General features: G+C 34.3%; 1 protein-coding gene and 1 long non-coding RNA gene across 5 annotated transcripts in view; one reads left to right on the forward strand and one right to left on the reverse strand.

Moving 5' to 3' along the window:
* LOC112983597 (ciliogenesis and planar polarity effector 1-like) overlaps nt 1-17552 on the forward strand; it is a 239110-nt gene that overhangs the window by 196021 nt on the left and 25537 nt on the right. For all 4 annotated transcript variants that reach the window (XM_064502755.1, XM_064502756.1, XM_064502757.1 and 1 more), the window contains exons 13-29: nt 294-478; nt 2078-2158; nt 3049-3213; nt 3961-4134; nt 5962-6190; nt 6476-6615; nt 7963-8180; nt 8488-8652; nt 9661-9799; nt 10198-10307; nt 11385-11546; nt 11708-11816; nt 12185-12491; nt 12905-13844; nt 14934-15097; nt 16523-16656; nt 17228-17310. In XM_064502755.1, the coding sequence (XP_064358825.1) occupies nt 294-478; nt 2078-2158; nt 3049-3213; nt 3961-4134; nt 5962-6190; nt 6476-6615; nt 7963-8180; nt 8488-8652; nt 9661-9799; nt 10198-10307; nt 11385-11546; nt 11708-11816; nt 12185-12491; nt 12905-13844; nt 14934-15097; nt 16523-16656; nt 17228-17310 (3505 nt within the window). The remainder of the gene's footprint in view (nt 1-293; nt 479-2077; nt 2159-3048; nt 3214-3960; nt 4135-5961; nt 6191-6475; nt 6616-7962; nt 8181-8487; nt 8653-9660; nt 9800-10197; nt 10308-11384; nt 11547-11707; nt 11817-12184; nt 12492-12904; nt 13845-14933; nt 15098-16522; nt 16657-17227; nt 17311-17552) is intronic.
* LOC112994546 (uncharacterized) lies at nt 14786-16793 on the reverse strand. Its single transcript, XR_003261960.2, has 2 exons — nt 16582-16793; nt 14786-14821 (listed from the first exon to the last, which is right to left on the reverse strand). It is a non-coding gene; the product is annotated as an uncharacterized LOC112994546 (long non-coding RNA).

Consider the following 17552-nt stretch of genomic DNA (forward strand, 5'->3'; position numbering starts at 1 on the left):
CACAAATTCATTTTGAAGCCAGCATTTGGGTGCTTGAAGTAGATTGAGTCTTCTGAATATATGTAGGCATAACAATGTTTGGTGATAAAAAAGCAAACATTAGGGCAAAAAGTGATTTTTCCCCCCCTTTATTATAGTCAGTGGAATTGTTTTAACATAAAATAATATGTAATTTTTAGATCCATACCACAAAATACAAGAAAATATTTTTTGTCTGCATTATATAGAGAATAACCAAAAGTAAATTTGCTAACCTTTTAATTTTTCATAATATTACACTTCCTGAACTACAGGTTGACTGTACTATGGCAATTACTATATAAGAAAGTTGTTTGGTATCAAATGCAGCTGAACAGAAAAGCATGTAAGAATGCAGATGAAGAGTCTGTTGTCTCGTCACTTTTAAGTCATATACAAGCAACCCTCCAGTCTTCAGGAGTGACCTTAGAACAACGTTTGAAGCTTAATTCTGTAGCTGGTTAGTACTTTGGAAAGAGCTGTAATACTTAAGTATATGCACTGTTGAGTGAATACTAGGTTGCAGATAAGTTGGACCTAGTTTTTAATAACTGACTTTATCATCTTAAATAATTAGTTAATAGCAGGATTTTTCTAAGAATTCCTATCAAAAGTGTTTCTTAAATATTTTGTATCCCAGTGATCCCTATAGATCGTATTATCCTTCAGAGCTTGTTGAGCTCTGCTCGTAGTAAAGATATAATGTAATAAAAAGATTATATTGACTTCAATTTGATATGCTTCATGCCCTAGATTTGAAATTTTTAGAGAATCTGAAAGCAAGATCTGAATCCTGATCTGGTTTGTACAGTCTTATTTCATCTGAGGTAGATAGACATCACAGTGTGTCTCTTAGAAGATTTCTAAATAGATATACCTTTTACTTTGTGTGATCACTGTGGGCACGAACATGTCGTGTGTGCATGAATGTAGTCAACTTCAGTTCAGTGTCTAATATAGCATGACCTGATCTAATAGACTTAATGTACCATGTTTATTCTGCAAACAGAACGTAGTTACCACTTCATTTCGTACACATTAGTGTCCTGTGTTTACTCTGTCTTCCTTTCCCCTCCCACTCTTATAAAGCCAGCTTCCCACTTATGTCTCCCACCACAATACTCAGTCTTCTCCGTATCACTAATCTCCCTCCCTGGAATGATACTTCTAGCTTCTCCTTGTGCATCACTCCATACAATGCATTAGCCCCTTCAGATGTCTCTTTGATCCCAACAATATATGCAGCTTTCCACCCCTTCCATATGTTCTTCATTTACCTTCTTAAGTTTGCCAAATAGATAACATGCATATTATGGACAGTCTAATCACATACATGCTGCTGAGCCTGCCAGTATGTCTCAACTGGCTAGCTGCTAATAAGCAGAATGGTGAGTGGCAGACCTGTCCTTGCCTTTCCTTCTGTGATGGCACTAGTTTTTTATCCTTCTGCTCTGTTCAGGGGCTGTGCTTTTGTAAATTTTTGTTTTATGCTATATCTGTTTTTGTATTTATTGATTCCTTTTCCCTTTTCCCTTTCCTTTTCCCTTTTCCTTTTCGCAGGAGGAAAAATAACATGTTTTCTTCAAAGTAGATACTATCATTATTCAAAGTAGATACTATCATTATTCATTTATTCGTTTCCCCTAACTTCAAGAAATACAAATACATGTGTGATTATCTACCTTTCAGTCAAAGTAGTTTGAAATTGACCAATGGACTAAAAATTGGAATGGGAATAGAGGTGGAGAGGTGGAATTTAGAGAAATGAAATGTGTAACAGTCCATGGACCTGTGATTTGGAACTGCTTTTACAGTGAAACAAATTATACGTTCTGTTTACTAAGTCGTTTTACAACTATTTTTTACAATGAACTTATTTCACATCATATGAAATCTGAAAACGGATAAGAAAAAATGCTTTTCCCCATTAATAAATTATTGTAGGTTTTGAATACTGAAGTACCTAACTATGGTTACGTTTATGTGCATGTGTGTGTGTACATGTGTAAAACTGTAACTATGTCAAGCTTTTAACTTGTTGAATGTATGATTTTTAAAGGTGAGGAGAAGTTCCTTTTAGGCTCATACAGAGAATCTGTGGATGCGTGGAAAAGATGTCTTTCTGAAATCAAAGCAAATGGTAAGGGATAAAATAATCCATTTTTTAGGTGTTTGTGTAATCACTTTACATAGTTATTCATGATTCTCTATTGCTCTTCAGAAAGGAAGACATTAAAAAAAGATAAAGGATAATTTCAAATATGCATCCTTTATCTTTTCTTTAAGCTGACTTGATTAGAGACCAGTCAAAACTTAACTTGATTGCTCTCTAGGAAAATTCCATGCATTTCTATTTTGACATCAGGATCTTTTTTATGACTATAGCATAACTTGGTCCAGAAAAACTTCAAGTAGATTTCTGAGCAAGAAAATAACAGTGAAAGACAGATGAACAAAAATCAATTGTTATGATAGTGAAACCAGAAGACTTTGAGTGGTTGGGGAGTAACAAGGCTGAAAAGAATCTATGACAGGAGTTTATGTTGGAAACAGATATTCCAAAATCAAATTCATGATAATTTATTTTTTTCTTCTGATTATTAAGATGAAGAATACCTCATTCAGAACCATGCAGAAAGAATTCAGGATATTTGAGATCTGGTGGATCCCTAAGCAAATCAGGAGTTAATTTCATTGTCTCAGGCATCCCTTCTGTAAACACTAGCTTCCTCTGAGTTGTGCTGCCTTTGCTGTGTCTTAACAATTACACTCCGTGCATCTCTAGAAGTGAAACTGTTAAGAATGGGCATTGACTCTCTGGTACTTTATGAATTGAAGAAGGATCATATCTCTTAAAATAGCTGCACCTGAGTTCTATTGCCTGTATTACCAGTAGTTTCTCGGAGTATATATTTGTGTATATGTGTTTTTTGGAGAGGGAGGAAGTCGTACTTTCAGACCTGCTATGTTTGTTCTTGTGTTTAATGCTTGCTTTCCTTTCCTTTTTTTTTTTTTTTTCTTTTAATGCAGGAGGAAAAAGAGCATGTTTTCTTCAAAGTAGATACTATCTTGCTATATTATTTTGCCACTTATATCACTATAACTTGTGTGAGGCTCAGGGACTTTGTGATCATCTGGTAGGAGAGATTCTAAGGCGATCGCAGCTCTCAGTAAGGCAGATGGAAATCTTTTCTGGTATGTTTATCTGGCATAAAAATAGAGATATAGTAATGTGTTAATATTGTTTGGATGACCTAGAGTCTGATTTCAATGCCATCATACACACACTTGACACTATTCTATTTACACTGGACAAGTCTGAAGTCTGTTTTCAGTGACAATAGAAATCTTTTTCTGGTCCTGATGTTCTTTCAGTTGCAGTTACTGGAGTAGCTGTTCAGATAACTTTTTTTATTGTGTAATTTATAGTAAATGTGTGGGTTATTAAATATTCTTAGGTTCAAATCTGCTTGAGTAAAAGACTTTGGCTGAGGAAATTAAGGAGAAAATGGCACTTTTTTTTTATATTGATCTATCTTTTTATGGTATGATATAATAAAACAGTTGATTTTGGATTGGTCATTAATCCTAAATTGACACTGAGGTTTTCTGCAAATGCTTGGATCCTTTTCCTGCTGAGTCAGAATATTGGGTCTGAATTTCCAAATTTAAACAGAGTTTTTGACTCAGATCTGATCTAGATTTGGAGGTTAGGGGTCCATCTGTAGTCATTAGAAACCTAATATGAAAGTCTTTAGTACTATGTGTAATTAATGAAAAAGGTTAAGCTCCACAAGTCCTGGAAGCTTGTCAAGAAGTTAAGTAATAACCTAGTTTGCTTGTTTAAAAGAAACATTTTATAAGCTGTAATTAAACAGTCAAAGCATTCAAATTTAAAGTAATTTTCCTCCGAGTGTTTTAATTTGGCATCTATTTTTTCAGATACCAAGTATTCTCAGCATGAACTGTGGAGGATAACAGATGTTCATACTGAAGTGGCTATGGCTGTGATTCAATCCATGGCACGATTCATGGCCGCTTATTTCACAAATCAGCTGCTTTATATCTTTCCCCCCCACAATGTTGACATCCTGCATCCACTTCACGTCAAACCAGGTATTTTCTTTCAAAATGGTTTAATTTGCTGTGCCTAACTCTTATAATTTTTTCATCTGTATATAAATGCTAAATATTATGCTTTAACTTTGTGATTTATGGTTTTCAACATCATTAATTTTAAAGATGAAATAACTTAGTTTTATCCAGATATTTTTGTTGAGGACTGCATGTGTGCATGCGTGTGCATGCGTGTTTATAAGATGAGTATTTTGCATCTGTTGATTATTGAAAATATTTTGGTATTTAAAGCTAATATTTTAAGGAGCAACTGAATTATGTAATCCATATGTTAACATGGGTTTTTTTATGTCCACTTTGTGCTTTGAGATTAGTAATTTAAATTTGATATTCAAGGAAAAGAATGCAGAACCCAAATTGTGCAACAGTATAATTTCACAGTTCTTGCACTACTTTTGCTCAGACCTGTGGCTCTTATTCTGACTTTGACCCTCCCAAAATGGGGAGAAAATCAGTGCTTTAAAACTATTCAGACTGGACTGTGATGTGGAATGACCTAAACCGAAAATCCAGAAAAAACTTTTTTTTTACTTATTCAGTAAGAATCAGGCCTTTAGGAGCCAAAGTGCTTCAGACGCCATAGTATCAGAGCAAGCTGATTTGTCATTGGACTCAAGTAGTACTTATGAGTTTAAGTCCTAACTTCAGCATTTTTCTGAGAATGGGCATTTATCACAGTGGATGGTTTGTCTATTTTCTGCAAGAGACTCTGTTTAAAGATTTCCCTTCATAGGAAATTTTTGGTTTCAGAGTTAATGTTTCAAAGTGATTTAATGTCCACCAGCATAAAAAAAAGTGTTATATTAGAAGTATTTTAAGTACTTTAATATCAAGTTGGTATTGTGAAGTCAGATACTGCTCTATAATAGTAACTTAATTTGATTGTTTAGATTTTCTAAAATTATCTGAATACATAGATTATTTTTAATATTCCTGGACTGCAACAGGCACCAGTATGTATTTCTGCATCGTCTATCTGGATATTTTAATCAGACAATTTTTCAGACACAGCCTAGAAAATAAGACCTTGATTTTGATACTTGCATTATTCAAAGATTCGTGTACATAGTGAGTTTTTCGAAGAAAATTTATGTTCCACAAGCAGGTTCAGTGTGAATATTTCCATTAATAATTAATAAGGTCATTGCCTCAACAGCAGCAAAAACGGTGGGAGAAGCAGTTCACTCCTTAGAGTTCATGTTGATTAGCTATATTACAGGTTTCTTGAACACTGAATGTACCTCTCTATGAAAACCAGGAAATAAAACCTTGGAAAAACAATTTAAACCTCAGGAAACAATAAAATACTAAATTTGTCTTTAACCTTAGTCTGCTCTCTTAAAATAATGTGCTATTCTTTCCCAAAAATGCGCTGTAGCTTTCTCTCATCCTGTGCAATAAGGAGCCTAATGAGTACCCACAACATGGGTATAGTAGGAGAAATCTGTTTCCTTTTTTCTCAGATGTACCCTCTGGAATATCACCAGCACATGTAGCACACTTGCACGTGTTCCATCAGTGTGATTAAATCTTTAAAGTAAGAACAACACACAAATCTTGCATATGCTTACATACCCCGCATTCCTAAGCAGAGAAATAGCCTGTTCTGAACTTAGTATCGTATCATAGCATGAGCTGCGTCTGCCTGCTGGCGATAAACCCCGTAGACATCTCTAAAAAAGCACAATTGTACACTGAAATGAATCAGGAAGCAGTGTGAACAAAGCTTCATAGTATGAACTCTGGATTGCTTAAATAGAGCTGCATACTATAAGATGAATATTAAGATGTGCTTTTGTGCCTCAGATGTATCTCCTCGTATTGTTCCCCTGCAACACTCCTTGGTTACCAGAGCTGTGAGAGAGCAGAACCTTTCCTCTGTGTGGACAGCTGAATATGCTCTTGACTTGTTCTTTGTCGGTGGACTCGTTCCAGAGGCTGTGTGGCTAACACACAGGCTTGGGGACTGGAAACTGTCTGTTTCAATTGGTGTGGCCTACAATCTATATTGTCAGAACTCTGATCAGTTCTCAAGGTAAACTGGGACTTGGAATTAGTATAGTACATTTTGTTATTTAACTTTATTTGCATAAACTTTATTTTAACAAGGCTTATTCTTTGCGTCAAAAATTTGTATCTCTAAATTTTTCGTAGTTGTAGGACCTAACACATTACAATTAGTTACTGTTACTGTGTTACTTAGATTAATCATTTTGTAGAGCTTTTTTAGATTCTCTATGGTCTTTACTTCGTCTCTACTTTCGTTAGATTCTCTAGTCTGTACTTTGTTTTTAATGAACAGTTCTTGTTACACTTTCAGACTGAAAAAGACAGAGTGTCATCTGCCGTTAAGCTTATCACCAACACAGACTTTTCACGAAAAGTTACAGTCTTTGTTAGGACAACCAGTTACTTATGAAATAGCAAATGAAGGAAGTATTAAATACAAACAGTTTACAGGTACATAAAATTATAAATGTTTTTGTTTATTTATCACGGTATTTCACTCCATATTACACATTATAAATTGCCTTAAAAAGAAGGAAGTGTCTCTTCTTCACCAGCATGTGTTATACATTATAATGTATGCAAATACTTTACCTTCTATATGCTTTTGGGTTTTGGCTTTTATCAGTCCAAAAATAGACCCTATTATCATTCTTGTTTGGCAGTCTGGGGAGAATATTACAGCTTCATTCATGGTTTGCAACCAAAAGTTTTTCTTACACTGTGCGTTATAATTTTTGTAAGGCTGTATAATAGTCCCTTCTTTGTACTTATCAGATATAGTCAAGTAAGATATTGACAGATATTAACTTCATTTTGGAAGAACTGACACTTTCTTAAAACAAAAACAACACCCTAAAATAAATGTGAATATACTAACAGTATGGAAGACATCATCACACTTGTATTAAAACTAGTTACACAGTGATGTTCTTTAATTTTTGCCTTTCCTTTACTGCTGAAATTTCCCACCTAGCTAGATCAACCTGTCCGTATTTGCATCTTACAGAAAGTTTACTGGTATAATCCCTATTCCTTACTCTTTTGTGTGTGTGTGTTTGGAAGCAGCATTTTAATTGCCTGTCAGCATGTGGATTCCATGTTAATCTTTATCTAAGACAGATTCCAAATACTGTGTGGTTTCTTCTTTTGTACTCATTTCCAAGGATTTTGTTTTTAAAACACATGTGCACATGCACACACACACACACACTATATATACATATATATATATGTACACATTTATAAATGTAGTAGGTGCTGAAGAGACTTGGCAAAACAAATTATTTTAAGAAAAGCAGTAGGAGTACATATAGAAGCAGAGCAATATAGTAGTATACAAATTTCAAGAATCAATTCATGATGTGTATTAAAGGTCCTGCTACTTCTAGGAAATGAGAAGAAAATGAAATGATACATTTAAAATCAAACAAACCCACCATAGTTCCCTGTCCTCAATTGTGCTCACTGATAATTGTTATAGTCATTAATGACATGTACAATTTATGCCTGTTGGATGAGAATGGTTTGCCAGAGTTTTATCCCAAACAAAAGCTTGGCTGAAAAGTTCAACTCTCTATCCAGAAAGGCAATAGTTTTTCCTTAATGTGTGAAAGTACTAAAATTAATTAAATACTATTTTCAATTTTGAGAAAGCTTATCTTAAAGCAAGACAGCAAGATGTTTAAATTGTAATAGATGAATGTGAATTACGATAAGAAAGCTTCATAATTTCAGAATGAAGGGCATGTATTAATTGAGTCAGTTAATTTATCAGTTTCTGTCCTTAATATTTTACAGATCCCATTGAAGAAGAAGATGCAAATGTTCTTTATAGTTCAGTGCAGGAACTGCTGAAAGCTGCTGTTGTGGCCGATGCTGATATTCTCTCAGAGATGTTTCAGCTTCTGATGGATTCTGGCAAGGATCTTGGCAGACAGCTGTGTGGTTTAGTTCCTGATGGGCTTTATCTTCCAGCACCACCCTTGTACTGTCCTCAGCCAGCTTCTCTCAGTGAAGTAAGCATGTGTGATAGGAGTTTTGGGGGTACTAGTTTGAATGTATTTATAAAATGATCTTGATCTGTAGTCTCGTTCCTTGAAGTTCATTTTTTTCTGTCTAATTTTTTTTTCTATGTTCGCTTAAGTAGCCTCAGAGTGATAAGAAACTATGTATGCCTCTTCCTGTTTTTTCCATAAAGACCTGTGCTCTAAAGAAGAAATGATGTTTAAGTGAAGAAATGATATTTAAGTCAAATTCCTTATTGTTTATTTCCTTTCTAATTTTTGGCCATGTTGTTTTCTGCTTGGATTTTGCATTTTTCAGGAAGATTGCAATGATATTCTTCTAAAAATTGAGAGGGAGAGTCGTCAGAAAGTGTCAGGAGTTCTGCAGCGAATTATCTTGCTCTTCCGGGCTGCTCGTTGTTCCTGCCCTGCAGCACAGTGGTATATTGCACAACTGAAGAGGGCAAGAAAAGTTATGCAAAAAGTAAGCAATGAACTTGCTTATTTGTAACTTGATTCTCACTGGTAGATATTACTGACTCAGCAGGCTTGTAGTTGCATTGCAGGATCATTCAGCCTCATCTTGATTCTGCTAATGTCAGGTGTTTTTTGCATGTCTTCGTCCATAGTTTTATACTCCATGTTCAGCTCTTTTAGGAAAGCAGAAGCTAAAGATGCAGGGTGTCTACTTCATAAAAGTGTCTCCTTTTACATTTCTTTATGTACCTGCTTGATAAAGTATAAACTTGCTTCTTTCTGAAGTCCGTCATGTAAGTGCCTCCGTTTGAAAGAAACAAGCTCATTTAATTGGGAGTTATAGCTGCTATTACTGGAGGTGTGTTCCAGATCATTAAGGTTTGAATACATAAATAGAGAAGCTGATGCTCACTTAAGGTAAAGCACAGGGCTTAGGGGCCCTCATGCACAGAGCTAGATCAGGAACTGCTCTGGCTGACAAATAGGTATTTACCTCTTCTTGCTCGGTGCACGGCCACACAAATGCTTAACGCTGGCACAGGCACATGGTGAGAAGTAGCAGCTGAAACAGGAGAGAAAGCTGATCTGCCTTAGCTGGCAGCAGTCTGGACTATGCTGGATTGAAGTGGCCACATAACTGTGGGCTTAGTTTCTCTAATACATTATTGCTCAGATATTTCATGGTATGCATGACTACCATGTAGACTAAAGCATTCTAGGTACCACAGTTCATACTAAACATATTCCTTTAAATTAATTTTCAGAATACTCAATTGAAGAAAATGGAAAGTAAGCTTAAGGGAATTCTACTGATCTTGACAATGTTCTGCTAATAACTGAGAGGCTGTACTTCAGTACTGATATGTACAAAACTTTATTTGATTTGTTTTATTTCAGTTTTGACATGTAAATGAAAGGCTGAATTAAATTTCTAATTTGTAGATACAAGTATAAATTGGTAAACTATATTTAAATAATTAAAATCTAGGAATAATTCTTTTTTTTGTATCTATAGATCCGAATGAAAGGATCTCTGCCTTCCCTGAGTCCATTTCCAGAGAGTTTGTGTCGTTATTCCAATTTCTCTACTGTATTCAATAGGCCAACATCTTCTGGAAACCATCAGTTTGATGATATTTCCTGTAAAATTTTAGGTCTGTATGCAATAAATAGACTAATTCATAGCTGAAAAAAGAACACAAGAGAATCTGCAAGTACAGAGAAACTCTAATAAGCTTGGAATGTTACACTGCAATGTCTGCAGAAACACTTTCTAGCTTTTAATCCTGTTAGTTATGAGATTCTTAATCCAAAAGTTACTATTCTAGATTGTTGTTTGTTAGATCTGACAGATGTGAAAGATGAACACTAAGTGGGACTGCAGAGCTCTAGCTGTGGGATACTATAGAAACATCAAGGATGAGGCTTTTTCTTTTTAATGACTATTAAGATAAAAAAATGTTAATGCCTTTCTTCAAGATAGAAATCTCAAACTGTGTTATTTCATTTATTTAAATAGAACTTCTCACCACATTGCATATTTCTCTTATAGGCTGCTTCAGAGAACTGTGTGCATTGTGTTGGATGTTTCATGTTCGTGAAAGATTATCAGACAATTGTAGGCAGTACCAAGCTGCAAGAGAAAATATGAATAATCATAAGGTAATTATGTTACTAATATAGTAAAGGTGTATTGTAACAGCATAGAACTGTAAGATTAATTCTAAGGATTTGCTGTAAGTTTGTGCTGAGGACTCTTATTTGCTTAGTAGGACAATATTAACATAGTGAGATAATGTGTAGTAAGTATATGATGTCACAGAATAATGCAGTTCCTGTGAAGTACATCTTTCTAATGGTAGTTCTGTTGGTCTTTGGCTTGGTATTTAACTTTGGTAATTAAATAGACATACTGCCAGAACTGGGATGCAGTATTTTCTGCATTTGTTATTTAGCTAAGGTATTTACTCCTTTTATATTTTTCTTAATTAAGTTATTTTGGGTGTTTCCTGACCCACGTGTATTTAATGTACTATCTTTCTTTGCATGATGCAAGTTTTATGATCAAGGTTGGGTCTTTGGTATGTTCAAAAAAACCAATGAAAGATGTCAAAATTTAATAATGTTTTCTCTACTTTTACCCTTATCAACTGATGTCGGAAGTCAAGGAAGAAGGAAGAAACTAGTGGCATATAATAATTGTTTTATTTTCTGTAACAGCATGAATGTCGATTTTGTCCCATCTATATCAACAACTCTGCAGACCTCAGCAAAGAGTTGTTGCCTTTTAAAAATGAGCCCCAAATTTCTCTTCATCAGAAAAATCAAGCTTCAAATAAAAAAAGGCTGTTTCAAATAGTAGAATATTCTGATTTTTCTGTGCTTTTTGTGACAGTATCAAATCAAATACAAAACACTGAGTGCTTCAAAATAAATTAATCCATGCTAAAAGCCTCTCAGCTGGCTTCGATGTGTTGCCTCTAAGAAAGAGTCTATGATCGTCTTAAATTCTTTTTACTCTAAATGACTTAAAGTGGGCTTCTCAGCAGAGTGTTTTTCAAGTTATAGTCAGTTACAACCTTAATCCTATATCCTGGCAGCGTATTCTTTTCTCACTTGTAATTAACTTTCTATTTTCTATCAGCCAGGGAAGAATCATTAAAAATTAAAGTGTGTGAATAATTTAGCTGAAATTTATTGTTTATACAAATAAATGTTTATATAGCACCTTCTTTTTAGGATCTTAAAGAGAATGAGTATGATGCCTCTACAGTTCAGCATTGTCTGAATGCAGTGGAATGGGCTTGTCGAATGCTTCCTTTCTGCAGGTTCATGAATGCTGAAGAATTAGTTCAAGATGTAATTCTGAGTCTTCTTGGAGAACTGCCACCAATCAAAAAGGTAAAAGAAAATAAAGCTAAAACAAAAGCAGCAAAGGTTGGCTCTAGTTTTTCCTCTCCCTGAAAATGCTATTGTTCAGACTTTTTGGTGGTGCAAGTTCTATTGGGAATTAAAATTTACTTCTCTGTCAGTTACTTGAAAAGATACTTTATTTTGTGCAGGTGGCAGAAATTTTGGTAAAAGCATTTCCTAATTCTGAAGATGTAAGGGTTCCGCTAAGAGATAAATATCATGCTCTTCAGCAGCAACTCAGACACTGTATTGTTAAAGGTAACATCCATTCTTCAGGAAATATTAAACACACTTCCTTCCTTTTTTACCCTACTTACTGATTTACCCTACTTGTGACAATTCCATCTTTCATATCTCACGTAAAACAGTTATTGTAGCTTTCATTTATACAACTTTCTCAAAGTTTTGTGACAGATTCTGTTTTCTTTCTGATACATCTATACTGGTAACAGAATATCATGACTTCAGAGCTGATGGTGTTTCCTCTCTTCATCACAGTTGCAGTCTACATTTCTTAATGACACAATTTATGATTATTTAAAATTTATTCATATCTTAATTTGAGAGAGCAAGTCAAAACAGAGGAGTTTCCATTTAAAATCGCTTGTCTCTCTTTCTTTGTTTAGGTCCCAATAGTGAAGAAATGATGCCTTGTGTTATACAGGCTGCTGAAAAAGTGAGAGTGAAGGCCTTGAAACGTGTAATAAGGAACATAGGCCCTATTGAAACTAATATTTGGGAGCCAGCAGAAGAGGGAGCAGCAGATGATGAGACACATTGTTATGACAGATTCTCATTAGGGACTAGTCTAAGCAGAAGCACACTTACTGATCTTGGGAATCCTCAGGTATATAGTGATGCCGAAACAGTAGATACACTTTCTGATGCTTTGCTTACTGAAGAAGCAAGAGATCAAACTCCTTCACTTCAAAGGTATGAAGAAACTGGCAACAGGAAGCTGTGAGAGGGGGAAAAAGGTTTTCTTCTGTTGTTCAAGTAGCTTTTTCACCAAATAGGATAATTGTCATTTATCAAATTACCTATTACTAGAAGGCTTTAATCTTAGGACTGTCCATGTTGTATCACTTACTATCTGTTCATGAAGTTTAAATTATTAGCTACAATCAAATTCATATATGATACTGCTGAGTTACTGTCCATGTGAGAGCTAGGGGTTTTGCGTGTGATGATTAATTTGCCACCTAAAATTGTATTAATGTAAACTTGCTTTCGTTTGTTTCCAATTTTTAACAATAGAGAAAAAAGGAAGAGTAATGTTGCATTTATGTATTTCATTCGTGTAGTTCTGGAGATATCTAATTTTCTGTTTGTTTGTTGTCTTATAGGGATAATAAACCTAAGAAAGGAGGAGAAATAAGTAGCAAGAATACTACCTGTATGATAAGAACTCTTAACTGCAAAACAAAACATAAAGAAAAAGTACATATAAAGAACCCGCATAATCAATGTAATTTGCCTATAGTCGGTGCATGGGAATTTGAACGTGATGATGACGAGTATGTTATTTTCTTAGAACTCTTTTTGAGTTATGTTCTTGAGAGAGACCTGATAAATTGCAGTGACCTTGGAATTCCATTTCTTACTAGCTTTTCTGGACTTCTTAGAGACCACGAATTAAATTCTCTCCTTTTTGATGTTCATACAACACTAAAACGTCGACAAGGCAAAACAAGAAGCCAAAGTGTTTTTAGAGCAGGGTCTTGCTATACTGTCACCCTGGCATCTTGCAATCCTGAAACAATTTCTGTCCATAATGAAAACCAAAATGTTTTGGGAAATCAAGTGTCTGTTTCCATTTTACAGTCAACAGAATCAACAGCATCTTCTGACCACAACTTGATGAAAGGACTCGATAAAGGATTATTTGGTTTAAAACACAAGTCAATTTACAGAGCTCAGGATGATAGTCAAGGAGTAACTGTTGCACCAGCAAGCCAGGCCTTTCCCAACCGTACTTTCTCTGGCTCACAAACTCCGGTCACTTCTAAATACATTTACAAAACTATTCATATACTTGATATTGTACCAGGAGATGAACTAGCTATAGAATTAATGGGTAAATTTAGCAATATAGCAAGATTGCTTGAGTGGATGATCAGATGGTCTGATAAAAGACTGCTCTGTGGTTCCAATAAACAAGACTCATTAGAGGAGAATCTCCCAATGATACATGTGAAAACATCAGCAGCTGCTGTCCTTACTTCCTTATGGCTTTTAGAACAGCTGTACAATGATGGATCGAAAGCAAGAAGTATAAAATTTAAGGTAAGAAAAAGGATGGGGAGGAGTCAGTGAAATGTGTGAGTTATTTCTGCCAGTGAAGAAGATAATACAATGTATCTTTTATTTCATAGTTATAAAACACAGTAATAGCTTTTCTTTTAGGAGTTGCTAGGAAAAGAAAAACATTCCAGGAACACTGAAGTTCTGTAGGAAGACATTGCTTGGAGGTGAAAGTCCTCTTTAACTCATTTATCTAGATACCACAGTACTTGAGCAAATGCTTAAAAGTTAAATTATTTTATGTAGTTCTGGACGTCATCTTTGAAAAAAGATAGAATTGGAGATTGTAGAGTACGAAAAAACAAGATGATTAATCAAGAAACATTTTCTTTGAGGAGACCTATATTTTTATTTATTTGTCTTCAGAGGTCAGTACAGATGCAGTCAGACTGAAGTATTCGTGAAAAGTGAGTTTTGAATTAACATTTTTAAACAGAATTGCAGAATGTATGTTAATATAAAAGAAAATTCATCAGAAGGATCTGATGCAGTATGACTTTATATTTGGGGGGCAGCTGGACCCTTTTTCCTCTATATCTGCTAAATTGAAAGGGAGGTTTTTTTAGAAGACTTTCCTCACAGATCAAGAGGTTTTGTCTTGTTTTTGATTTGCATTTTCTGTTTTCTCACAAGTGCCACCTGTATTTTATTTACAACTTAATGCCAAAATGTTGTACATATTTCTTATTATGAACAATTAGGTAAGCTTTTCTTTGCCTCTTAGACTGTCTTCAGTGATTATAATTTAGTAGTTTAATAACAAGTTTTTATTCCTGGTGCAGAAGGTCAAGTATTTTTGTATTTCTTTGTATAGAGTACATTAAATTGCCACATACTAACAATGATAAGTGATATTTTATAATTCCTTTAGGTAAGTCAAAGGACCCTTGCTTCACTTAGTGCAAAAAGAGGCAAAACTCAGCTTCTACAGGCAACTGTAAATCCGGAATTTCTCAGCTCTGTAATAGAGAAAATGATATGAAGTTAAGCATAAACGTACCATGTAAAATAACAATCTTTTTACAAATACCAAATAACTTTTTTTTTAAACTTTTTTTTTTCTTTTTATAGCATCCAGGTAATCAGTATTTGAAAGCATTTGCATCCCTGTCAGAAGCACAACCTAAGACAGAGAAAGAAAGTAGCACAGATGAAGGCTCTTTTGCATTGGCAGATCCTCCACTTGATATCCAGAGTGTAAAAGCCTATGATGACCTCTGTGAAAGTGGTTTTGGGTAATTTTTTTTTTAACTTAAGAACTCTAGTTGATCATAATTCCTCAGCTAAGCAGGACATCAATATGAGAGTCCTACTATTATGACATGCTATACACATAGTTTATTTTGACTCTAAAGCCAAATTCTGATTTCACCTACCTATCCTTTACAGCTGCGTGAAATAGGCTGTTACTCTGCTAGATGTTATTCCCAAACATGATCTGTAGATATTAAATATGTCCTGTTCTTAAGTATCTGTGTAAGTTAGTTCTTCCACTGGAACATTTAAGGAGTTCTTTTGTATACTATGATACCTGTTACCAACTTTATGAAAGTGAATCCAGATTTTTATCATGCCTCATAAAATTGCATGCCATCGTGTCCTCTCAAATAATTGACCAATTTTATAATGCAAAATTTTCAGGAAATCCCAGCTATTAATGATTTTGGTGATTTTGTTCTGTGCTTATGTCACTTTTCATGACATCCAGAAAAAATCTTAGGCTTTCTCTTAAACACTGTTAGCATTAACATGTTGCAAGCTGGAAGTTTTGCATATTATCACATCATTGTTGTAAGAGTTCACTTTCTATAGAAATTCAGGAGTGAGACCTAACATTACTCTTTAGATACAGAAAAGGAGATTAAATATGTCCCATCAACAGACACAACCCTATTTAGAAAATGACATAACTGATGCATATGAAGTGATTTGTTTCTAACATGATTTGTTTATAAACATAATTGTTTATAAAGGTAGTAATGTGGAAATGGGATCAAGATTTCTGTTATAATTGATATCAGAGTTTCTCAGATAATTCAGATAAATTTCATTCTCTTCAGTGTAGTTTTCATCATGCTGAGATGAGAGTTCACAACAATTCTCCCAACTCCTGGATCTGTAATCTAGCTATGTTCACATATGTGCATATGAGAAAAATAGGTGGAAAAGGGAGTGAATAATTGTCAATATCTTGAACTCCTGCAAAGATGGAGAGTCCACAGCATGAAGTGCTTTGTGATAATTCTTTACATCTCACGCTCTGCAAGTAAAGAAACAAAAGATCTTTGATATTAATATTCTAAGGTACTGACACGTGACTTCTCTGGCGACAGTATTTTTTAAACAAAGAAAGTTTCTGTGAGGGAGACGAACATAATCTTAGTCAGATATTTATGTGTTGGTTACATTTTCCAGGATACAGCCCATCTGAAACACTGTATCATTAATGTTAATAAAATATTACAGCTATACCAAAAAAGTTAATCTTGGTTTAAACGAAATTCAGAGAATAATTTTGTGTGAGCACTGATTATATTACACCAATACTTATGCTACAATTATACACTAGCCTGCAGTCTGGGAGGAACAGTATACTTGTGCTAAATCAAATAGTTACCTTATTTCTATTTTTAATTACCTTTTGTAATTCCAATTACCAGAATGTCTACAAAGTCAAATTATTTTAAGAAGGAAATGAATCATGAGAATTATTCTGTACCTCATGTGATTGAAGATCTTAATGAAGAGGGACCATTTCTTCAGGAGGAGTTAGATGCAACATCAGAAAGTGAAGGTTTGTGTTTATGCTCTATCCTTTTAATATGGTCTGGCCTATTAAGTAATAAGAGTTTTGGCTGAGTAGGATTATATTTTCCTCTTTTTGTTTTGTTTGTCATTTGTTTTATTCAATCAGAAATGGAAAAAAGCTTTCATTGTCGTATTGAAATTACTATTTTATCTGTTTTAGATCCTAATTAAATTTTGTACATTTGCTTTCTCAATACTTTTTCTGATCACTTTTGCATTTATGTAACTTTTTTTGGTGTAGAGATTTGGTATAGAGACTTTCATTACAAAATATTCATGAAGGCTATGTAAAATATGATATGAAAATTTTAAGAGTTGAGTGTGCAGTTAAGTTTATCATATTCCCACTCTGAAAACTTTAGTTTCAGACAATAAGCTTTGTTTCTTCTGTCACATGTATCATCCACTAGTAATAATATGCATTTTGAATTTGCTGAAAGGTCTCTCAACCCCTTTTTTCCTCTTCAGGGGAAAAATGGATGAATGTTACCCATTCATCACATAACAATGCTGTATGTCATGTCGTTTGCTGATTTATAACTGTGTTTGTTTTGTAGAGTTCTTTGAAGAGCCATTCGAAACTCCCAGAAGCTCTAATAGCTCTGTCAGGATCAAACCTGTAGAACGTGAAAGAGGGAAGGCAAGTTATCATCTTGCATAGAACTTATCCCTACTTCAATCAATGAGAAGAGTCACAAGTAATTCAACAATAGTAAAGCTAGATCTGCTGTGAGCACTTCTGAAAAACTGATTCAATATCTGTAAAACTAAATGTGTATATGCGAATATAAACAATATATAAAAATACATTATATAGTATAATATATAAAAATGTGTGTGGTTATAAATGCACGTATACATACACAAGTTGTCACAGTGTGA

Source organism: Dromaius novaehollandiae, chromosome Z (genome assembly GCF_036370855.1).
Source record: "Dromaius novaehollandiae isolate bDroNov1 chromosome Z, bDroNov1.hap1, whole genome shotgun sequence".
NCBI classification, from domain to species: Eukaryota; Metazoa; Chordata; class Aves; order Casuariiformes; family Dromaiidae; genus Dromaius; species Dromaius novaehollandiae.